Source organism: Sphaeramia orbicularis, chromosome 15 (assembly GCF_902148855.1).
Source record: "Sphaeramia orbicularis chromosome 15, fSphaOr1.1, whole genome shotgun sequence".
Taxonomy (NCBI): Eukaryota; Metazoa; Chordata; class Actinopteri; order Kurtiformes; family Apogonidae; genus Sphaeramia; species Sphaeramia orbicularis.
In genome coordinates, this window is record NC_043971.1 from 45,691,231 (window position 1) to 45,716,602 (window position 25,372).

Genomic DNA, 25,372 nt, shown 5'->3' on the forward strand with positions numbered 1-25,372 from the left:
ATAGTTGAGAAGGAAACCTAGTTGCTACTCAGGTACATCTTTAATTAGAAAACAATCCATACTACAACTAGCGTAAAGCCCAAAAATCTAATGAGAAGACAAGACTTGAAATGGAAACTTGAAATGGAAAAGCAAACAGTTTCTCACTAATTTTAATTGCTTGTAAAAAAAAAAAAAAAAAAAAAAAAAAAAAAAAAAAAAAGGACAAACTAAACTAGAGGAGGCATACTGTATTACTGAGAAGAAAGAAGAAGGTAAGAAGGACAGAAGGAAAAAATGAAGAAATTGAGGAGAAGAAAAAATTAAAGAATGGGAAGAAGGAAGACAGCAAGAAGGAATTGGATAATAAAGCAAAACAATCTCTCTGTTGTGGTTTTTTAAGTCTGTAAAGAAGAAGAGTTTTGTAGCTGCATATACCAACATTTTTGTTTATTATTACCTTGTAGAAAAAGACATCTGTTGCTGGATTTGTGGAGCACATTAGCATCTTTATACAAGCTATAAAAACCCACTGTACACTGTGGCTGCTTAGAATGAAGTTAGAACAGGTAGTAGAATGAGTTTGCTAAGATAGAAAAAGACAATACAAAGTGAGTACTTTTTGATTTCTACATCTTGATTCTGATCTGGAGGACAAAAAAAGTCAGTGTCTGTGTTCTGGCCTCAAATGGACCAACGCCATCCTGCCTCAGGGTTTGTAACTCTGTAGCTGCTGGTAGAACCCAGGGTTAGGGCGGATTGAGGACCTTGCTGTCTTGACCTGATTGAATGCATCATCAAATGATAGGCCCTCCTGTAGCATCAGGTAGCCAATCACAATGGAGGACGAGCGTGACACACCGGCGTTACAGTGGACGAGCACCACACCACTCTGAGGAAACACAAGAGGAAATGAATGAAAATGAAATTTAATTAGAGAAAATGAAACCCTGGTGTACTGGATTTAATGATTTTCAAATCTGTAAAGTATGTTACAGAAGTCAAGTTTATGGTTTTTAAGATCTCAATAAATAAAAACCATTCAGACCCAAACAATGTTGCAATGATTTCTGTTAGTTAAGCCTCCATGAAAGAGGTCCAAGCTATTCAAAAATGGGTTTGACCCATACAACATAGCAGTATGTTAGCAATGCAGAAGGAAGTGAAAAAGAAGGAAAGGAAGGGAAAGAAAAGTGGAGGGAAGGAGGACAAGCTGCTAATGATTTGTCACTTACATCTGTCAATCACAGCACAACACAGCAGACATGGAAGCTTTAAGCAATAATTTAAAGATAGACCACCAGAACGCTTAATAGAGGGTCCAAATGAAACAAGTGAAACTTTGTATTTTTTTTCAGAGAATTTCAGTGTAAGTCTGTGGCAACCAGGGCTTTTTGGAGCCAGTATTTAATGGCCATCAGTGATATTACACTTTAGGATACTTCCATATTATCTTCATTTTCAGTCCTTGGTCCTTATTCATTGCTGCAAACCCAAAGCTAGCAGTTTTGCCATTTGCCATTTCTATACTATCCCATTAGTTTAGAGAATCCAAAGTGCAAGTATCTAAAAGTCGTAATATTGATGATGGCCGCTGGCATTGGCTCCAGCCCAGGATAAATAGATATTTTGATGGGTGCTGTGTCAGGCTTTGATCGACAGATCTGTATGACAGTTTTCTCATATCCTGAGTCAGACTTTCAAAGTTTTGGTTTAATTGATAAAACACTTTTTTTCCCCTGACAGAAAACTCTACTGTAGTTGTGGTTAATAGGTTGCATGGGACTATGAAATTACACTGCTAGATGAGGATTACTGTTTCATCCAGTGACTAAGCCACTGCTTAGCATTAGGCCACCTTTGACCTCTCAGGTTTCCATAGTTCTGCCCCTGTTGTCCAAGTACAGTCAATTCTGGCTCCAAAACATCAACGGGCAAATTCCAATCTACTGGCTTCAAAAAACAATGACTGAAATCACAGTTCCTTCACCCACAAATTATATACAGGCTAAAAAATGTTGAACCAACTCTTAAAAAATTCACACAACAGTTGTCAGTGGTTATAAAAACAGATAATGATGCTGATCAAGACGCATGAACCCTCAACTTTTTGAAACTGATTAACAAAATTAATCAAACTTGCGTTGTTCTACCAGTCTTTTGGTCATACAGTAACTACAGTAAATTTACGAAGCATTTAAGATATTGAATGAATTTAAGACATATTATGACCTTTTTATTGTGTGTGTATTGTGTAACAGTATTGGGCTATATAAACATGACATCTCTTTGCTGAATTTTCGGAAATTCATTTCAGAGTTTCTTTTCTTAGTGTAAGATTAAACTTTCTAACTTCTCCAGAAGCCAGAGCATGGAGAGCAAGTTAAGACGGAATAAATCTGGGTTTGCAGTTGTGTGAGCATGTGCACACGCCAGAGTGCATGTATCAAAATTTGCAGTGTGATTAATATTAATGTTGATGTAATTATTTTACAGCCTAGAGTGCCTGGCTGGAAATGAATTTTTAAAATTCCAGCCACATCTTTAGACAATGCGTGCAGGCCCACGGCTCAGTTCTGAGCTGTATTGACACATTTGTCTCTTTTATTCGACACGGAGCCTCTTGTCGCAGAATAAAGTCTCTTTTCTGGCTCAGCTGGAGCGGAACAAAAACTGCAAGCTCAGTTTTGATTTTAAATGTCAATCACTGCATACTGAATGATAGAAGATTGAAATTAGCTTTGGATACACATGTGTAAAGCGCTTTGGTATCTTTAATTGACATGGTATCATTTTTATCTGTGCCTTTCTTTAAAACATAACCCAGTTAAACTGCTCCTCTGGGTAAAGTACAATCAAATGAAGCGGATACAGGACATCTGGCTCCAAAAGAATTATATCAGTCTTCATAAGTTCCTATCAATCAAAAGAGGTTGCTCTGTTCCTTTGTTTTATTTGAGCCTGGAGTCAGTTAGTTACACATATCAGGTCTTGTTTCCCCTCTATTAAAAAAAAAGTAAAAACAAAAACAACAGCAAACTTCAACAGACTGAAAATTGCCTGAGCTATATAATCCATCACAGTGAACATGGAGACTTAATTTGGTTTTGTCAGCATTTCTTGTTTTTCTGTGATTTCATTGTGCTAGAGTTGAGTGTTTTCATATCAGTACTCCCATCACATTACATTCTAGAAGAAATGCAGCTCTCTGCCTGGAAACAAATGGCTATAAAGTATTACACAGACAATGTGGACCGAATGACGAAAGTGTGAGCAGAGGCAATGTTGACTTCCTAAATGACACCACCATGGTCCTTTAATCATTATTCTGACCACCCGCCTAACCTTTGTGCTGACTTACAGATAACCGACCATTATAGATGTGTTGAAATGCAACACAGTGTGGTAGCAGAACAGCTGTGTGTGCACACTGACATGTTAAATTGGCCTGCAGATATTAAAGAAGGCATTTTTAGGCTACACTGGCCTCCTGAAGGAAAGTAGATAAATGGATTTGATGTAAGCGTTACCTGCAGAAACATCTGACTCTGAGTCTTTGCCCTGAGAATATATGTCTGCATTTATCAGTGTTGGAAGAAGCATTCAGAACAATAGCCAAAGTAGCAATACTGATTATTGAAAAACACATTTTATGTCTTTTCTGCAAAATGGGCCAAATCTGTAAAATCTAAAAAGACTGTTTAGGTACAGTGGGCCTTTTGAGTGCTAAACTATTACTTTATTATTCTTAATATGTTTAGAATAGAGCCTGTTCGAAAGATGTGGATGTAGCCACTGTGAAGTGACCTGTTAGTTGGCTACTGTTGTTTTGGAGGCCAGAGTTTGACATTTTGGCCGTATTTGGAAGGTGGAGCAGGGAAAATGTTAGAGGTCAAACTTGGCAAGATAATACATTGGTCACACTTTGACTAACACCAACAGTTAATACATATCTTAATACATGTTAATAGATTAAGTTGTGTAGTTGTGTTTGTAAGGCAGGTTAGCTGAAAGACTATATCCATACAGAAATAATAGCAATGTAGCTAAATTATGCTAACAAGGGTTCACACAGGTATTAGGTATGACCTGACAGTCTTGTTGGTATAAACACAAACCTCAAGTTGACACCCGCAACCACAGTAGGGTAACAACAATAAAATAAATATAAACATCTGATTACAGCAGAAATTAACTTCACCAACCTCAATTATTCAGAATTTTAAACCTAAATATACTGTAAACAGGTAAATTGCATAAAAAAAGTCTTATGTACCATTGGTGCGAGGGGTGAAATTAGGGGGTGAAACTTTTGTACCAGTCTGTGAAAATGTTTGTTTCTAAAATTGGATATTTTATCATGAGAGTCTATGCAGATTGACTCACTTTTGGAATGAGTCTCAAGTGGCCATTTAAGGTACTGCAGACTAGAGAACTATGTTGTCTTAATTTTTCAGTACCATATATTTAGAGATGCAGCTGAGGTTTTTTCATGATAGAAAAAATGTGTGTAAAATGTCTAGCATTTGATAATGCACCAATTAATCAGCAAATCAAACAAATAAACTGTGACTGAACAAACACATCAAAGTTGCGTTAATGTTAGCTTATGAAGGGGGACATGACACCATCAACATGTGACTACAATAATAAAAATAAAGTCACTCCATAAAAACTAATAAATTATGGATTGCTCCTGATGCTGCTGGAACATTGGATAAATGAGTCCAAGGACATGTATTTAAATATTGTAGTTTTATTTAACCAGCAATCATATGCTATGATCTTTCCTGATGAAGAACAGCAGAATATTTTAACAGTCAATAGTTTTTCCAATATTTAGTCATTTAGCCATTCTGGCACTGTTTTAGTTGGAGCCACAATACCTTTAACTGCTGTATTTGCTTTATATCTAACCCTTCTTCTTTTTGAAAATGATAATTTTACAAGAAAAAAAATACAAATGTTGAGTAAGTGTGCACTCTGTCCACCTTAAATCTATGTGTTTCATTCAGGTGGGTGCTTAGAGGATTTGTGTGAGGGTCTGTGTACCTTTTCTTTGGCCTCATCTATAAAGGAGCTGCATTCCTTAAAGTAGGAGGTGATGTCAGTGTCTGGGAGATCCAGGATCTGCAGCGTCTTGTACACCAGCCGATCCTGGAACAGGTTAGTAACCCCATAGGCCACATTTAGCACATGAGACACCTAAGAAAGAGAAGGATGGATAGTGTTTAGAAATGAAACTCCTTGAGACTACTACCCCTGTAGCAGTATTTGTTTTGGCAAGAGAGAAAAATAGGTGTTCTGTCTGCCATATTGATGATATGACAACCTGAGTGTGTGTGTGTGGGGGGAACGACAAGGGGGGAGACAGAAAAGGAAGGGTACACAGAAGTATGATGGCTCTGATTCTGCAGTATCTGCCTACTCACACATAGATTTAGCTTAGCTCAGAGTGATAAATCTGTGCTTTACATCTCAGCATGTGTCCTGCCTTTAAAGTGTTTTTGTAACATCAAACATCCTTTTCCATAAGTAAAGAAGCGGACAGATGAGATCCTGCATTTTACTTTTATTCATAAAATTACACAAAGTGCTATCTTATCTGAAAATGACTGCAACTGACAATGCTGTCTCGATGATGAAGTACAGTCTTGTATCCAGTTGGATGTAAATTATTTATTTGTGCCACACAGCTCCTTTGTTTTCCCACAACGTTCAGAACTGATAGAGACCAGAGCCCATCGAAACACAATAAACCTGAAAGACAAGTTATTCTTTTATGTCTTTAAGAGAGATTTGACATTGACATTACCAGTAAATGCTATTTAATACATGATCATATTAAAGTGAAACATATTACAGAATGATCAAACTTGACTAATCTTTTCATTCATTTAGTAAAAAAAAATGGTGACTTTGTATGATGTAGTTATTTCTAATTTCCTGTTTCTGTCATATGTTTTGCACTTAACATCACCTAAATGCTAGAATACAAACAGAATAAAAAATAAAAAGCTAGATTATAGGGACTTTTAATGGTATTTTGTCATTTCCTGGACAGTGATAAAAACTTGGATGGTTTACCCTGCACACATGGTCACTAATTTAAATAAAAAAGAAAAACAAAGAAAATGTAAAAGATGTGTGTTTTTCCAAACTGCCATCAGAAGGTGGTGCAAAAGGCTACATCATATGTTGCAATGAAGAGCAGAACAAGTACAGCATTCTGCTGTGTTGTTTTGTATGAAATGGCCGAGATGCTTTTTCACGGATGAGACAAAAGAATAATTTGGTCTCCTCATCAGTTCACACAGCTTGTTGTTACTACCAGACATGCTGTAGCATTTCATGGGAATATACAACAAGATGCCGGGGATAAGTCAGCTGATCAGTCACATGGGTCAAATGCTTGCTACACCAGAATGTATTTAAGAGTGTTTCCCTGTTTTTTGAAAAACCAACTAACACAAGTGCAAAAAATGTCACACCATTAACATTATCCAGCAACATTGAACTCATTTCACAAGGCCAGACCTAGCCACATTTGTTGGCTAACATTACATTTTGATACAATACATCATAGTAAACCAGATTAAGATGTAAATATGCCATTAAATGATCTCTTTGTCCAATGACTCTGCTGCAAAATGGCATCATATAATGCAGTATGGCAATTTCAGTTCACAAAAACTAAATTTTGTTTTATGTTAATTAAATTCTTCTGATTTAGTTGCAGTTGGTAATTATCGTTTGTTGCTTAATTACGCTGTGGGTTAAACAATGTTAATGGTCCACAGTATTCCACAGTAAGATACTTTTAATTAAAAAAAAAAGGTTTTGAAAACCATATTTGATGCCCTGCTTTCTTTCATCCTACCTCATTCAGCTCCTAAAAATCCCACATACCTGAAAAAATAAACTGAAATCAAACATCAAACTGGAATAAATACTACAAGAAGCTGCTGAAAAATTTCAAAACTGCACTAACTTTGTTGTGGCTGAAATACTGCTGTATTTGTAAGTATATCTATGACATTGAATAATTTATTCCATATGTTTCAACTGAACTGTCAAAGTGACATGATACCACTGACTGGCGACTAAATAAAAAGGGCAGTTACACTGTATAAAATCACATATTTCACTGCATTTGAACAATGAGGGAAAAATCTGATTATGGTGTACAGAATGTACACAGGTCAGCCACATGTATAACACAGGTTTAGTATTTTCAGGTGTTTAATGTGGAAATGTTACGTATTGTACCTTTGAATGGTCTAATGGTAAGAAGCTTTATGGGGTGTCTTTCAGCTCCTGGGCTTTAAAATCCATCTGGAAATCCATGCTTAAGTTATTAAACAGTCAAGGTTTCATCCCTGAAACAAGAAGTGAAGGTATGTGTAATCTGTGTGATTCATCATCCTGAGACTGCACAGGCAGCGCTGTGTCTGGGAGCAGCCACTGCAGAGACAGGAGCAGTGGCTTCCCTCTGAAGCATAGGGGCAGCGCTCAGACTCCACTGTAATCATTTACTCCCTCTACTGAGCTAATGTGTCACTGCATGAGTCATGAGGCTCCTCTGGCTGCCGGCTCGATTGTTGCTGACCCGCAGGAAAGCAACACCTACATGGCTGCCTCTAATCTCATGTCGCCACACATGCTATTACAACAAGGCAAGGGCATGCCCATTCTATTGATCCCTTTGTACTGACCTTATATCTCAGCAGGGTGTCAATGTCGTGGGCTGCATCCTGAGAGGCTGAAAGGGAGAGACAACTCGATGAGAAGACCAAACCAAGGCCATGGCCCTAATTACTGAGACAAAAAATGATCAAATGTGTCTTTTTATTGCTATGAATGAATATTTATCAGTCTCCTGTTTTTTAATTTTAGTGAAAAAACACTAGGAAAAATTAAAAAAGAAACTGAATTTAGTGTCTGTTGTCTGTATTTTTAGTGTTGGAGATGGGGCTGGCCAAACGTATGGCCATCATGTTAAATACTAAAAGATTATTTGTTTCAAACAAAATTAACAATTATAATGATAAATACCAAATCATTATTTCTTGACAGGTGAAAAATAAAATATGGTCCTGAAAGAAAGTTGAAGAAAGTAGATGTTATTAACTTTCCTTTGTGGTCAGAGCATGAGAAACACTTGAAACATTTGGGAAATGAAAATCTAGAGGATCTGAAAGAATTCTAATAATGAAAGGGTTTGTTCAGCATTAAAATATGGAGAAATTCAGAGTAAAGTAACAAGATATTAGCTGCATTTCCATAAAGGTGAGTTTAAAGCGAACTTTTGAAATGTTGCAAAAAGAAAAATGTGTTTTATAGGTTCATTTTCTTAAAATGGTCAATTCAATAATTTAGAGATTTTTGCAGTTTTTGGAGACTTTAAGGACCAACTGATCACTCTGCCAAGTAAATGAAAATTAGAAAAGTGTAGATTGCGGCCCCTGAAAACCAACAAAATGAGTACATTACGAAAGGACATTCTGACCGCAAATAAATTCAAAGAACAGTCAACAGTGTGAATATTCACCAGCACATCATAAAGGCTACAGGATATCAGGATTTATATCTCTTAGTAGGAAAACATTCACACAGAAAAGCCCCTTTAACAGCTGAAAAAAACAGGGAGAGAAGGTATCAGTCAGCAGAAAACCACCGTAAAATGGCTTAGAGCAACAGAAAAACACTGAAAAAGGAATCAGATGATTTGTACAGTGGCAACAGACTAGGCTTAAAAAACTGCTGAAATAAACACTCAGCATTACCCACACCTGCAGAGAAAGAAGTTTATGATTGTTATGAAAAAGGAGAGGAGGCATTTTCATAACAGCAAGAGTCTGAATGACTAATCCAAGAGAGGAAACAGGTCAAACACTTAGGGAAGCATTACCATGAAAGAAAATACAAGAGGCAAAAGATGAAAAAAAGTCATTCAGCTGAAAAAACAAGACATGCAATGAAGAGCCTCTTTCAATCTGACAGTTCATCGAGAAAACAGAGGTGGTCATCTGCAATAGCAGGAGCTGGATAATTCCTCTATGTGTAGAAACACTGACAAAAAAATGGCTACTTTTAGGCTTTCTCCAGTCCATTCTATGCAGCTGCATCAGCTTACTGCATATGCCTTCAAAGTGTCAACATTTGCACTTTTTGCATCAGCTAAGACACTTTCACTTGATGCCAAATTCATGGTGTTGAGCAGTAAATCTAAATCCAATGGATGGAGTGCCTTTGGAAATATGCCAGCTCTGGCCCATATGTCTCATCAGTGCAGACGGAAAGATTTAAATTGACACATCTGTGGAAAGATGCACCAATGCCAGGATTTTTAAGCGTGTCAGGGGACCAAATTCAATCTGCTGAAGGCATGGCTCAGTCATCTTTTCTTGCAGTTGTTCAGGAAATTTCATTTAGAAATAAAACTACTTTCAGTTTAGGTTTAAAAAAGGTTTAAACTTTAAGAAGGATTGAAGGATGGTTGTTTAATGGTTGCTTTTTACATCCGTAGTTGCTGACGTAACTGTACTTCAGCAGAGTTTTCAAGTAGCTGTATTTTACTTGAATAGTAATTTTTATGACACTCATAAATACTTGTACTTCCTACTGCTTACATTTTCAATCAGGTTTCTTATTTCAGTTTTGTATTTCAGCAGAATTAATGATTTTGTTTTGTTTGTAAGCCTTCCCAACATTAAGACTGATTTCAACATACTGACGACATTTATTGGAATAATTACCGATATAAATATTCTTAATCATGTTAAAATTGTTGCCTGTAGCACCCAGTTATAATTGGAGCTGGACAACATTTACAGAAAAATAAATATCAGTAACTGTCATGACAAAAGTCAAATCATAATTTCTGTCAAGTTTTAATAGTAATTGTTGATCCACAATGGAAATAATTCAAATCACCTCTCAGAACTCAGCTCTTCAGACCAGTTTTCAATTTGTAATCAGTATTATTGTGTGTATTCTTTATTTTGTTCAAGTATATATATATTACTGTTATTATCAACATAATGTAAAAAGAATGTGATGAAACTGACACAAAACAGTACAGTACAGTAAAAACAAGGTCTAACACATAAGATCAAAATAATGAAAACCTTATCAAATAGCAGAACATTTCATAAATATATATAATAAAACAGCAATAACAAAGCTGACACACTTTTTAACTGAGCTGAGCTAATTATCACAATATAAAAATAATAATAAGTGTGTGTATATATCTATATCTATCTATCTATCTATCTATATATATATATATATATATACATACACACACACACATATGTATATATATGTATGTGTGTGTGTGTGTGTGTGTGTGTGTGTATATATATATATATATATATATATATATATATAAACCTGTTGTCTGAGGTGGTAAGTCTCTATTGGCCTGAGAAAGTTTGTACACCTGATTATTCTGTAGACAACCAGACACCTGGTAAAGAAGTAGGGGAAGAAACTAAACCCCCCAAAAACCAAAGCAGTCACAAAGCTGATTAGTTCATCATCTAAAAAAAACCACTTGATTGTTTTGATAATTGATTCAACTTTTAAGCAATTTTTCCCTGCAAAATCACTGAACATGTTTTAATTGCAGCTTCTTAAATGAAAAGATTTGGTCACTTTGCTTTAAACAACATCTGGAAAAATTAAACGACATCTGGAAGAATTGGGGAATCACACTTGGCACAAAGATCAAGATCTTAGAATGCGGTGTGCCATCAGTACTATTGTACGGCTCCTCCATCTGGGCCCTGAAAGAACAACAACTTCAGTATTTGGAAAGTTTCCAATGTGCATATCTTCAGAGAATTCAGAAAGTGACATAGCAAGACCATGTTTCAAGCAAGGATATAAGGTTCCAGACTGACTGCCCTCAGCTCTGCACAAGACTGTTTCTCAGCTGGATGTGCTTTCTTGGTCATGTTGTGTGAATGGACATATCCCATCTCCTAAGACATCTATTGGAACTACTACCACCCACTCATAGCCATTGTGGTGTAGGTCGTCCCCATATCAACATCATACAGACCCTCTGAAAGGATGTCCAACAACTCCTTGGAGAAGGCTATGAATGACTTCCACACCATCTAGCTGACAGAAAAGCCAGGAGTTTAATCCTAAACACCTTCAGGGAAAGCGAGTAGGCACACTCACACCAGTGATGAAGACCTCACCAAAGAAAGAACAAGATTTTGTCAGCCTTAAGTGACAGTCTAGTACTAGATCTAGTACTAGATCAGTACTAATGTGCTCTAGCACATTAGTACATGGTTAATGAACTACTAACTGATTAATTGAGAAAAGGATCAGATGAAATGTTTGACTCCTGACAACACTGTTGGAGTTTATCTGAAGTTTAAAAAGATGGTTTCCTGCAAACCTTTCATGGAGCTGATCTCTGACATATGTCTTTACATGGATGGTGTGACTGCTGAGCTCTTGTTGTTGAAATGAACAGTAGTTTAATGCTGTTCATGGTGAGACACTGTACAGGTAAGAGTCACCTCTGTAAAACCTAACAGATGTAATATTTTATTGATCCCTGCTGAGAAATACTCTTTTTGATTCTCTCCTGCTGTGAGGTCAAAGCTCGACGTGTGCTACAGAGCAGAACTGCACCCCAGAGCTGGTAGGGGATTCAATATCAGGCTCAAGGACACTTCAGCAGGACGGATACATGCTGACAAATGTGGGTGTCATCCAGCATCCTCCAGCTGGAGGGTGGATCACTGTGCTCCCTCAGATGGATTTAAGATGAATGAATCTGATTTAACTGTTGCTGGGAATTCATTCGTTTAATTTAACAGGGACCAATGAACCAGTATCTCAGTCATTCAACTCTAGTGAGGATTTCAAATAAGTAATAAATTACAGCCATTTGGCTGACTGTGGGTCTGTCATAGATGTTTTACTAATGGCAAATATGTTTTCCTACAATTCTGAAATCATTGTTTTACAGAATATATAATGCAGGACATTATCATTATTTTCTTAATCTGAGTTGTATATTTTGTTCCATTTGTGCATTTGTGAGAAAGTACATTGTGCGTGTTATTTTATTTGTTTGTTTTTTTTGTTTGAAATAAAACTTGGTTAAATTATTTCAGTGAGTGTATAAGCACTTTTTGAACGTTTTGAACACTTATCAACAATAATAAATAAATGGATAAAAATGATAACCATGATAATTTTGGTCACAATAACCGTGATATGAAATTTTCATATCATTACATCTCTAGGCCAAATTGAAACTTTGGTGTCTTCCATGGTTTTGATTTCACAAGATTTTGATTGACGAGTCAATATGACAGCTAACTCCCCTGTCAAGCTGGATTTTTGGTTCATTTGATAAAATGCTTTTTTTTTTCTTGACAGCTCCCCTGTAATTGTTGTAAATAGATTTCACTAACATGATGTTAAAAGAATTGGTTACTCAATGCTTGATGAAGTTCCCCATTTTGCTCAGTAAGTAAGCTAGAATTTAGAATTAGCTCACCAGTTGTTCTACTTCCACTTATCTTTCGTCCAAACATGGGAACTTCTGGTTTCACAAAGCCTAAAACCTAAAAGCTGAGGCAGCACCTACATCAATAAGAAAATGCAAAAAACAATTTGTTAGTCTCATAGCATAATTGCCTACATCACATTTTTTTCAGGACATAGCCAATGATGCAAAATGAAGCAGCAGAGTTAGAAGAGTAAAGTTACAGAGAGAATTTGACCAAAATTATGACTTAGGCAATCATGCTATGAGGTTAATGAATTATTTTATATTACTATTATTTATTAGCCTATGTACCATTTTGACAAAGCCAGAGGGAGAGAAGATAAAAAGCCACTTCTGGCTCAGACCCATGGGTCACAGGCCCCAGTGTTTATTTATTCAATAAACACAAGCTCAGGTTTTGCCACTTGTGTATTGATTTTATCTTGGAGCTGAAGGTTGCCACCTAAATTTCATATGTATATTTCATGTATGGTAAAGAAACCATAATCTTTTGCCATCAAATTTCAATAATAAATAATCATGGAGGTATGTATGTATGGTTAGGCAGCCTTCAGATGTTATGTTTTTGCAGCCTTGAAATGAATATGCATATTTATTTCTCAGTCTCTTTTCTTCCAATACTATAAGAAAATACAAGACATATGTGCACAGCCTAGAAAGTCAGTATTTAGTGTGACCCCTGGCCCCATAATAAAAACAAGCACCAAAAACTTTTAGAAACATCCGGCATGTGCTGAATGAAACCTGGAATAAAACAATCAGAAAGTGAACATCAAAAATTTAATTTTGTCTGAACAAAAGGAGACATGCTACATGTAAAAGGAAGGTCACACTAAATATAACCACTTTGGCTTATAGTAGGGATGCAAATTATCGATTAATCCATTAATTATTAGTTGGTTGACCTTATCGATCGATTAACGATGAATTGATAAGCGGCAATTTTCCTGAGAGCCTGAATTTCTCTTTCAATATGGTCCATAAGAATAAAAGCTAAATATTGATTATACACTTCATGAAAAAAGCATGTCATATTCCTTAATGATTGATTTATTGTACCATTGGATACAGTCAGTGTTTCCTGTGGAATTCATCTATTGATGTAGCGGTGTGTAATGGGGGGGTACACGCGCACATGTGTTTCATCGGTGGGTGGGTGGTGCACACGCGTGCGTTTCGTCGGTGGGGGGTTACTTGGCCGCTCGCGCAGTTCGCCCAGGGGATGTGTGCGTGTTGGTTGGTAACTGTGCGCGTGTGTGCGTCACTTTCCGTCCAACTTATAATACTATAGGGGTACGGGGTGGTGCAGTCCATGCCCCCGCAGAAGCAAAAGTGAAACTTTTTGCTCATTTATCTTTTCCCTACCTCCTGAAGCTTCACATACCTGTGGCCTGGATCTGGAGCCTGGAGGATGTTTTCAGCTTCTGTCTCAGTGACCGTGGACTAGACCAACCTCCAGGGAAAACGCTCCGATCCAATACTGACCCCGCATTTGTGTGTGTATTTAGGCAGGGGTGCACCGCTTCCACAAACAGACGGGCCGGTCTGTGTTTGGCTCCACCATGTCCATAAAGTGATTCTAACTCATCAACGCCATGATCCGGTTCAATGACCAGCTATCCCAGCCGTGGCATCACAGCACAGACAAACTGGCAGCTTTCAGACAGGTGTGGACAAGGGGAATTAACCGACAATTCAAGCAAATTCTTATTGACAATTAATCAATAGTCGATTAATTGTTTACATCCCTAGTTAATAGAAGTTGTGTTTTTCACTGAAATTTTTGTTTTTACTGCTGTGCATACAACAGTAACTACAGTAAAGTATGCAGCAAAAGATTCGGTGAAAAGCTGTTTTCAGGCATCATAGTGGCTAAGATGAGTAGGCACATGGAAAAATACATGAGCAGAGCACAGAAAGGAATTGGCAATAACACCAGAGGAGCGACGCACCAGCTAATGGTTGACACGGCAATCGGCCAAGACTGTAAGACCAGCACCAACCTTTGCACTGCCTGGATTTGACTAGCAGAAAGCCTATGATTCAATGCCACACACATGGATACTAGAGTGCCAAAAGCTGTATAACATCAACAGGACACTAAGAGAGTTCATCCAGAACTCAATGAGGCTATGGAACACGACTGTGGAAGCCAACTCAAAGCCAGTTGCACAGGTGAGCATCAAATGCAGCAAATCCCAAGGAGATGCTCTGTCTCCCCTGCTGTTCTGCATAGGCCTTAAACCCTCAGCCAGGTCATCGCAAAGAACGCCTTTGGGTACCAGTTCCAAAGTGGAACAACCATCAGCCACCTCCTCTACATGGATGACATCAACCTGTACGCCAAGAATGAGCATGACATTGACTCCCTGATTCACCTCACTCGGATCTACAGCAAAGACATCGAGATCTCTTTTAGACAAGATAAATGTGGGCAAATGGTATCTAGAAGAGGAAAGGTGATCACAAGTGAAGGGTTTGAACTACCTGAAGGTAAAATTGCAGATGTGCAGGACAGTTACAAATATCTGGGAATCCCGCAGGCAAATGGCAATCACAAGGAGACAGCTCGGAGGTCAGCCACAGCCAAATACCTACAGAGGATATGACAGGTCCTGAAAAGTCAGCTGAATGGCAAGAATAAGATCTAGACCATTAACACTTATGCCCTGCCAGTGATCAGATACCCTGCTGGCATAATATCCTGGCCACTGGAAGAGATACAAGCCACTGATATCAAGACGAGGAAGCTCCTAACCATGCATGGAGGGTTTCACCCTAGGTCCAGCATCCTGAGGCTGTACACAAAGCAAAAGGAGCCGGCCGAGGACTAGTAAGTGTCAGAGCTATTGTCCAGCAAGAAACAACAAGCCTCGAGGAATATATTAAGAAGATAGCCCCCAATGACCAATTGCTAAGTGAATGCCTCAGGCAACAAAACCCCAGTGAGGAGGAGCCAGAGGGGCTATCATGGAAGGACAAGCCCCAGGATCGCATGTACCACCAGCAAATTAGGGAAGTGGCTGATTTTGAGAAAACAAACCAGTGGCTGGAAAAGGCTGGATTGAAAGACAGCACAGAGGCACTACTCATGGCTCCACAAGAACAGGCCCTGAACACAAGAGCAATGGAGGCCAGGGTCTACCACACCAGACAAGACCCCAGGTGTAGGCTGTGTAGCAAAGCCCCTGAAACAGTCCAGCACATCACAGTAGAGTGCAAGATGCTGGCAGGCAAGGCATACATGGAGTGGCATAACCAGGTAGCAGGCATAGTGTACAGGAAAATGTGGGGTCTGAAGGCAACAGTGGTGCCAGTAGTGATCAGGGAACTAGAGGCAATAATACATACATATATACATATGTGTACATATATATATATATATATATATATATATATATATATAGATAGATAGATAGATAGATAGATAGATAGATAGATAGATAGATAGATAGATAGATAGATAGATAGATAGATAGATAGATAGAGTCCAAAAATCTGGTATCATTCAAGCTCTGCTAAATTTGCCCATAATGTGAAATGGCTAAACTTTGAATGATACCATACCCTCAGCCTCAGTGCTTGAAAATGCTTATCATAGTCATTGCAGAATAAGTCAACAATCTAATAACAACACTGGATATCAATACCAGTTTTCAGGAAATTACAAGAATGACTTTAGTTTATTTTTCAGCTAATCAGCATTTATGATACACTCAAAGCAGTTTTAGAACATAAAAATATTTACCTGCATGCACTGACACTGATGAGATATGCAAATATGGTATCAAACCACAAGACATTTTAATTACTCAGAAATACCTTTGGGATTCAGTTAGTGTCATAAAAGTAACATTGGAACCCATCCCTAGCTAATAATTACTGTAACAATGGTAATGGTTGTTGTAATGTACTAGAAAAGTTGAGGAGGATGAAGTAGTTGCAGCTGCAGAGAAATTATTGCTTCTCTGCAACATTATAAACCAACAGGCTCCATATGAGGTTTATAAAATACAGTTATATGAATAGTGTTAAGGAGCGGCATGTGGTCAACTCATAGGAAGGAGGTCCTGGGTTTGATTCCAAGACCAAGATCTTTTTGTGTGGAGTTTGCATGTTCTCCCCGTGTTTGCATGGGTTCTCTCCAGATACTCAGGCTTCTTCCCACCATCCAAAGACATGCGTTTAGTAGGTTAATTGGTCAAACTGAAATTGCCCATAGGTGTCAAAGTGAGAGTTATAGGTTGTTTGTCTCTATATGTCCACCCTGTGACGAATTAGCGAGACGTCCAGGGTGTACCCCGCCTTCGCCCATAGGTAAAGCGGTTCAGAAGATGACTATCTTAATATATTAAAGTGGAACTAGGCAACATTTTACTGCTTTGGTTCTTCTTTGCTGTTTTTGTAGCATTTTTCTTTGTGGAGCTCCCCCTACAGTTTCAGAATACATATTCACTAGGCCTGTAACGGTACACAAAATTTTCAGTTTGGTACGTTTTCGGTTTTGAAAGCCACAGTTCATTTTTTTTTCGGTTCGGTACGGGAAGAAAGAAAACCCCTCAAAATGTCTTTAATGCATTTATGAATTTTTAAAAAATTTTCCCCCAATTTTTGGAGACAATAGAATGTAGAAAAACAGGAATAATATAATTCTGCTGCTATAAATCAAATAGAAGATAAAACTAGAAAAGCACTCGGAGAGCGCAGACCTCCACCAAGGCAGATCAGTGGGCCCCCCTGTGGGCCCCCCTCCAGCAGCAGCAGTGGAGGAGGAAACATCAGCTCTCACACATGCTGATGTTGTGGGGAATGTTCAGCATGGAAGAGGAGGCCTTGGCCTAAAAACTAGCCATCCAACATGGAGCAAGGCTACTGCACCAACATGGAGGAAGATGGTGGTGGAAGAAACATGCCATCAGGAGAAGGCTGCAAGGTGGGACAAACAGGGACAATGGACATGGTGGGACAATGTGGAGAGTAGGCAGCTCAGCTGGAGCAATATGTGGGCCAGGGTATTGCAAAGCCTGAGCTTTACCATCAGGGCTACTTATGATGTTTTTCCAACACCGCCAATCCATGGGGGGTGTACTGATTTTATATGTAAAGCACTTTGTGCTACATGTCACTATATGAAAAGTGCTATAAAAAGACAGACAGACAGACAGACAGACAGACAGACAGACAGACAGATAGATAGATAGATAGATAGATAGATAGATAGATAGATAGATAGATAGATAGATAGATAGATAGATAGATAGATAGATAGATAGATAGATAGATAGATTCAGAAGAACCCAGCTTGTACCATTTGCTCCAGACCAGCCTCCCTCCTGCACATTCTAACAGGGTGTAAGACCTGTCTCACCCAAGGACAGTACACTTGGCGCCATAACCGAGTCCTAAAGAGCCTTGCAGCCACCCTGGAAACTAAACGACCTGCCATCAACTCGCTACCACTGCCAGTGTCCAATCCCCCATGGACAACTGCCTTTGTCTGCGAAGGGGCTAAACCAACCAGGAGCAGCTCTGCACTGCCAGAGAGAGGCCAGCTGCGCTTCGCATATGATTGGAAAATGCTGGTGGATATTGGCCAACAACTGGTGTTTACTCCAGAGATTTCCACTACCACCTTAAGACCTGATCTGGTGCTCTGGTCCCCCTCCCTAAAGCAGGTCTACATCCTTGAGCTCACTGTACCCTGGGAGGATTCCCTAGATGAGGCATATGAATGGAAACAACTGTGCTATGCTGAACTAGCCACTGAAGCACAACATCATGGCTAGAACACGGAAGTCCGACCAGTGGAAGTTGGATGCAGAGGGTTTGTGGCAACTTCTGCCACCAACTTCTGACAAGATCTTGGACCACCGAGACAAGATCTAGGTTACAGGAACAGCATTGAGAAGTTGCAAGTGGCATATTCAGCCCTAGAGGTGCAAGTGGGAAGGCGGAGGGCTCCCATTCTCCCCCTGACAAGCCACTTAGCCATCACAATTACTTTGAAACTGTTTAATTGCCCATACCTGCTGCTGTGCCTATCCACCTTCAGGGTTTGCACATGCCTGAGGCACAATTTATTTATGTGAGTTTAATAGCCAGTAGTTTATATTAGTTTTACTGTACAGTTTATGTAAATTCTTGTAGTCTTTAGTGTTTATTTTATTGTTTGTATATTAGTCTTATTGTATATATTGCTACTTGCTTACTTTTATGTGCACATGATGGTGTAGCTTGACATCTCGTTGTACTTGTATAACGACAATAAAAGGCTTTCTATTCTATTTCTATTCTATTCTAATTAAGGTAAAAATGTTGCCTAGTTTCACTTTAAGTGAGTGGAGGGGTAACCTCTACAGACAATGTACTTAGCAAACTGACCCAGTAAAAATTAAGGCCAAAACAATGTTTTAACAGCAAAGTAAGAATACATTACCCAGCAGCAGATACGGTCGGACAACTCCAACTTGAAGGTCCAAACTGTTATCTTCCACAAATCCAAATCCACTGCCCTTGTCCAGCTCTTCAACTTGCTCCACATTGCTGTCTCCTTCATCAGTCCTCCTTTCCAGCAGCTTCCTTCCAGTCACAGTAGTCACATGCGTGCACTGTTTCTTCAGGCAGTTTTTGGAGAAGCCCTGAATCTCCTGAGCAAGTGAATGCATCACCTTGAGGACCAAACAGTACCCAACTGAAAAAAAAGTACATTTAAAAGGTAGTGACTGTTACCAACATAGTGAATTTATATTCAATAATGTGATTAACAGTGATAGAATAAAAAGTGCTGGAAATTTTATTAACCCACACATTTGTTCCAACGTAAAACTCTATTAAATCTACAGGGCTAACATGAGTGAAAATCAGCACTTGTTGTTCTTCTAGCCTGTTTCAAAGAGTGCAAAAGCAAATAAATGAAATTTCAGGGTGTTCTCTTCACAGTTACTCCATAGGTGATGTCCTGTGCTTCAAAGGTAGCCTTATAAATGCGTTTATAATAACACAAATATATTTTTTTCTGCCTTTTACACCTACCTGTTCTAAATGATTTGATTTAAGACACAAGGTATCAGAGAGTCATATCTTTGCCTCTGCAAACACGGACTTGTATCATCTCAGGTCATATTGTAGAAAGAAAAAGTCTGAGAGTGTGAAAAATAAGCTAATGTTCCAGAAACAGCGTTTACTGAACTGACAGATAAACCGGAAGTACGTCAACGTCATGATGCATTCGGGTACGCAGAGTAAAAGAGCAAACGATATTGTTTTGCTTAAATGAATTGGTGGCTTAAGAGTCGTTGCTGTCTTGCGAAAATCGCTGTGACTGTTATCAAAGATACTTCGAACGTAACAATAAACACTTATTTAAAAATGATAATATTATGCTACACATGCATACATACACAGTGACGAGACTCAGGGACATTTTGATCTGTTGTCCCACATACAACATGAGGACAGTGTCCCAGATTTTGATTAAAATCAGGTTTTCGTCATAATATATTACAATTATTTCTAATTAATGTTTAGAAAATCTGCAAAAAAAAAAAAAACAAACCAAAAAAAACAAAAAACAAAAAACGTGAATTTATGCACGTTTACACCAACTACTATCATGTGAATATTTGGAGCAGATCTGAACGTTCCTTTCGAAATGTAACATGTTAAGTATTTTAACTACTTTAGCAGTGTGATGTAGCTCATTACATTTGATTACGTTAGGATTAATACTCTTCGCATTTAGTTAGTTTATGTCTGGTCACCATATCTTCAAATAACATTGGGATACCACACTGTGTTACAATAACGATTTAACGCAATTTCAACGTAACAACGAAGGACCCGTGAACGCACCATAAGCCAGCCTCGTTGTGAAAATCAGGACAGCTCCTCATCCCTGTGACCGAAAAAAAAAAAAAAAAAAAACAGGCAGGGAGACGGTGGGGTGGAGTACAGGAAGCTGCTGTCCCCGAATATCTGAACATGGGCGACATCCACTAGCTGCATTAATCACTGATTTTTTTCTTCCTTTGCGGACCATAGGCTTCGGAAATTTGTGATATTTTTCTGGACTGAGTCGGAGATTTAACCGCAAGAAGATGTCTCGGGGAGTGATCCAGCCCAGCCAGCAGAAGCTGGCAGAAAAACTCACCATCCTCAACGACCGAGGCATCGGGATGTTGACCCGTGTTTACAATATCAAAAAGGTTCGCACACACACGGTTATAATATGCATCAACCACATAGGTATATTAAAACATCGTGATTATATCAGCTGTATCTGCACCTTAAACGATTGCCCGTATTCACGTCAATGTTTGACAGTATGAATGCCCGACTAGCTAGCACTGTCACACTAATGTAAGCACTATATACGTTGATGTCTCTCATGATGTGTATATTACTGTTCATAATGTATAAAATGGGTTAAAAAGAAAATAGACATTTACACTAGCCTAAATGCGCCTCTTTAGTTTTCCTGGACGCAAGCAACGGATGCTGCTAGCCAAAAATCTGTAACGTTAGCGTTAGCTTGCGGTAAAGTTGTCCGTTCGTTTTACGATAGAAATTGATATTTGGGTGGATTAGAGTTACATGTATACATTAAATGTTGTTTACATTAAATGTTCTCCTCCAAAAAGAAAGCAGAAAACAACACAATTGGTGAAATGTAGTCCCCGAGGTAATGTCAGTAAATCAGTAGGCCTGCGGTAGCGTTAGATGGCTAGCTAACATCGGCTAGGTAGTTAATGGCGGCGGCTGCTGTCTAAGCTAACCACCGCTAGCAGTCGGGCGTCGTCTCTGCTCGTTGAAACCGGCAGCCTCAAAATACCCAAATCCAAAGAAAGCTGGTTTGATGCTTAGGGGACCTCAAACCACCTTTTTTCTGTCACTAAGATGGTATTTTTTCCAAGCTGAGAGCGGTGTTTAGCTTCACAATAAATAAATGTGAGAAGAAAAGCGAAAGTACTAGATTATAAAATTCAGGTGACAGCTAATGTTAGCTAAAATAAACACAATAAAATGCCCACACTTATAATTTAATATTATGACTAAAACAGGCACTTTTCAAATGGCCTACAAGTGGAACCCTTGAAAGTTTTAGTGGTTTTCTGATACAAAATAACAACAATAGAACATGTAGCTCTGTTTACTTTTTATTTTATTCACGCTTGCTAAATAGTTATTGATTTGTTTTATTCAAATGACAAATCTGAAGATACTGAATTGGATGTTAGCTTTGTCAGTACACGTATGGTATTTGTTATTTTAAGCCTTATTTTCTGTGGTGAATGAACTGCCTACATTTGACATAAGTTTGTTTTGCCAGTCATCTGTTCCTAAATTGCCAGATACAGTGCAACAGGCACACAAAGATGAAACATTTTGTCAGTGTTACTGTATATGCACTGTGTTACTTGAGAAATCACACCAATGGTTTGTGTGTGGGACTAAAAGAGTAGTGGGTCTGTTTGTGTGGGATGAGCGTTTGTGCTTGTATGATGACTAAAAAAGAGGGAGGGCAAGACAGAGCTCAGTTATATCTTACCAAAGTCTTTAGGAGTATGGAGTAGAAGTCAAACCTTCTGAAAAACAATACTGTTTTCTATTTGTTGGCATTTGGGTTGCCCTTTAATGTTTAGTTATTTCCAAAGTGCCAAGTTGGTGGTCTGACATCTTTAAATAATTTGATTCTCAAACAAAATATTAGCAAACACATAATCAGTGAAGAATTCAACTTTGTACTATATCACCTTGGTGCAGCTAGTAGAAAGCAGTATGAACAGTCAGACACTGAGATTTTTGCTGCTGATTGAAATCCCCTCCTTTCTTCCCTCCTTCCTTCCTTCTTTCCTTCCTTTTTCTTTCTGTCTGTCCCATCATCTTCATATCTCTCCAGATCTGCCACCCACAGGGCCTCTAAATATACTTCGAAATGCCTTAGATTTAATTTAATTTAATTCCTATCCTTTTTTGAAATAACAGGAAATTCCCCAGCATCTGTTTACAATTCCACCCCAAATCTAGAAACTAAAGAACTAGGAAAGTAATCTGGGATAGAGTCACCGGACTTAACACTTTTACTGACAATGGGAAACTGATTAGCACTCACATGGATAAGTCTGAAACCTAAGATTAATACATTTAATATCCATTAATACATTAATTCATCACTAGCCTAGTTCTTAAATCACACTATTGAATTACAGAGACAGTATTACAAATGCTACAGACTTACTGTTAGAGTTGTAAAATTCATCATCAGTAAAGTAACTTAAGTTTCTTACTGAAAACTCATATGCTGACTTGGTAACCTGATTTCTACCTTTGGGAGACGGTACATCATGCTCACTAACAGAAACAGTAGCAACGAAAATAACGCCTATATTCCATTCACCAGTCACGTGTCATTGACAAGTAAAAGGAAGCATGAAAGTTTCCTTAATGGTCACCTAATTTATTCTTGGCTAAATTGATTTTATTTGCTATGCTTATCTTATAACCAGTGGGCATTCTAACATCATTATCTGACTTGCCCAAAACACACATAAGGATTTGTTTTCTGAAAACAGTCCACAGTTACCAAATATATATATATATATATATATATACTTTATTTCCTCAGAGTGCCCCAGAGCCTTTATTTACCTCCGTTGCAGAAGGGACCGGGCCTTGTAGTAGAAACGGTGCTTTATTTCTAATTTTGTCTGTATCATCATTAGAATTGGTTGTATTTAGTAAAATGCTTCATTATGATCTGTATGTATTTGCAGTGTTACAATTACTGCAGCACACTGTTAATACTCAGAACCTTTTTTAAAGGCTGCTGTAAGAAGGAAAAAGCAGATAGCTGATTAATCTGCTAGTATCATCCAGGCTTGACTGCCCCCTCCCCCTCAAAAATATTTGACTTTGACAACACATTTGACAACGGACTGCTTTAATTTAAAAAAAAAAAAAAGCCTCTCATTAAATCAAAGTAATAAACACATAAATAAATCTGAATCTAGCCCTGTGAAGAGATGGCGATATGTCCTGGGTATACCCTGCCTTTGCCCATTGGTTGCTGAGATAGGCTGTGGCACCCCTGTGACCAAGAATAGAAATAATAGTAGTAATAGTAAGAATAATAATTCAATCTGCATCACATTCTGGTGTTTCTGAAATGCCACAATGTTTCAGCTGTCAGTATTTCAAAGATGAATTTTGAAGTTTAAACCTGTATACCATACTTCTTGTATTAGAGACATTAGAGAAGAGCTTTCCCCTTTTTGTTTCCAACTAGTGTAGTGTCCTCTGATGTTTTTTAGTAGTACTCATGTTTTTGTTTTTATGATGCAGCGGTTTGTCGGGGGGTCAGTAGTTTTTGTTTTTTCTACCACTGGCTGCATGGCGCCAACATTTTCTACTGCTGCATGTGATATAATTATCTTTGTTTTTCCTAATTGACAGAGCTTTTTGAAAATAATTTTTGCAGGAAAGTGTTGCCTGCTCGTTGACTTACTTTTAGTAGCCCAGAGGGGACAGAAGATGCTGTCACATGAATAATTACTTGAAGAAAAAAAAAAAAAACCCTAAAAAAAATTGTGCCAGTTGACATTTAACGAAGGCCATCTCTGATTACCAGGGGCATTTTAACCCTCTTTTTCAAGGCCATTTTTGTGAGTATGAAGGGCAGTTTGCCTAAGCCCACATAAATTTCATGGATTGCAAATTGTTCCCCTGAAGTAAATGTACTACGGACTTGATTTTTACCCCACTATTTTCAAGAGACAAAGTCAGTTGGAGAATCTTGGTAGTTAAACTAGTGTAGTGCTTAGACTGAAAGTAAAACTGCAGATTGTCATACAGTACAGCTATAGTTTTAGTGCACGTACAGACAGGTGACAAATGAATGTCTTTGTAAGGTGTTGTTCCACCACAAGCTTCTAGAAACAGCTTCACATAATGATAATGATTTAAGCAGCAAAGGTATGAAGCACTGCTAAAGTGACCGGAAATAAATCTGTTCTGCGTATGTGTTAGATTGATCATCCATAGTAACCTGCACTTCTTCTACAGCAAGTCCAGGTTTTCTGTAGTCACTATTACACAAGGTAGAGGCAAGAGGGACAGACCTATTCTCAATAATTTTACAGCCTTACATTTATTTTTCATGTCTAAATTACTAGTCCTATCAGCTTATCTAGACAAATGCTTTGTTAGCAAGAAATTGCAGGAAGTTAGTGTGGTATTATTGTGTACTTAGTGAGTGGTGTTGTCAGACATGGGCATTCCCAGTCTGCTTAACTGTCTTATCCACACTGCTATGGGCAGATCCATTTCTGGTCACTGTAGCATTCTCTAGTCTCCTTGAAATGAAATTCAACATTAAAGTGTTTTTCTATACATCATGTGCTGCACATAACCTGTACACCATCAACTTATTCCACTATAACAAAAAAGCTGTTTTGTAGGTGTGTTTTATTGGTATGTTTGACATTTTGTGGAAAAACAAATGTATAGTAATATTGTATCCAGTGAAACGCCCTGTAGAGGATCTTTGAGCTAGCCTTAACTTATGGGTCAGTGGCTTATACTTCTCAAGTGGAGTTTACCAATCAGAACAGACAGGGCTTTTGGCGGTGAGGGGCTTCACTAAATTCCTGTATTTACAGGTAACTCATGAATAAAAGGAAATAACACTCATCACATGTTTCATAGGGAATTAAAAACCATTGCTGCTTAATTTCAGTGTTTCCTCCGTTAATGTTTTGATCATTGAGGTGGAGAACACTGTCACATGCCAGCCACAGATCTCCCATAGGTGGTCTGTTGTGTTGATACCCAGTAACTACAAAGGCC

General features: G+C 38.2%; 2 protein-coding genes across 7 annotated transcripts in view; one reads left to right on the top strand and one right to left on the bottom strand.

Moving 5' to 3' along the window:
* Positions 1 to 414: 414 nt before the first annotated feature.
* On the bottom strand, positions 415 to 19,853 carry LOC115434654 (dual specificity protein phosphatase 19-like). Of its 2 annotated transcripts, none has more exons than XM_030156709.1 (5): positions 19,562 to 19,853; positions 18,966 to 19,196; positions 7,695 to 7,741; positions 5,032 to 5,184; positions 415 to 871 (listed from the first exon to the last, which is right to left on the bottom strand). In XM_030156709.1, the coding sequence occupies exons 2-5, from the start codon at positions 19,192 to 19,194 to the stop codon at positions 689 to 691; spliced, it is 612 nt and encodes a 203-aa protein (XP_030012569.1). In that variant the 5' UTR covers positions 19,195 to 19,196; positions 19,562 to 19,853; the 3' UTR covers positions 415 to 688. The 2 variants fall into 2 exon arrangements, with proteins under 2 accessions (XP_030012569.1, XP_030012568.1); XM_030156708.1 differs by having other exon boundaries at positions 18,966 to 19,220; positions 19,562 to 19,847.
* Positions 19,854 to 20,416: 563 nt separating this feature from the next.
* Positions 20,417 to 25,372, top strand: part of nckap1 (NCK-associated protein 1) — a 54,082-nt gene continuing 49,126 nt past the window's right edge. For 2 of the 5 annotated variants that reach the window (XM_030155306.1, XM_030155309.1), the window contains exon 1: positions 20,626 to 20,733. In XM_030155306.1, the coding sequence (XP_030011166.1) occupies positions 20,626 to 20,733 (108 nt within the window). Of the gene's footprint in view, positions 20,734 to 25,372 lie in introns of all 5 variants that reach the window. The other 3 variants (XM_030155307.1, XM_030155304.1, XM_030155305.1) reach the window with 3 other exon arrangements.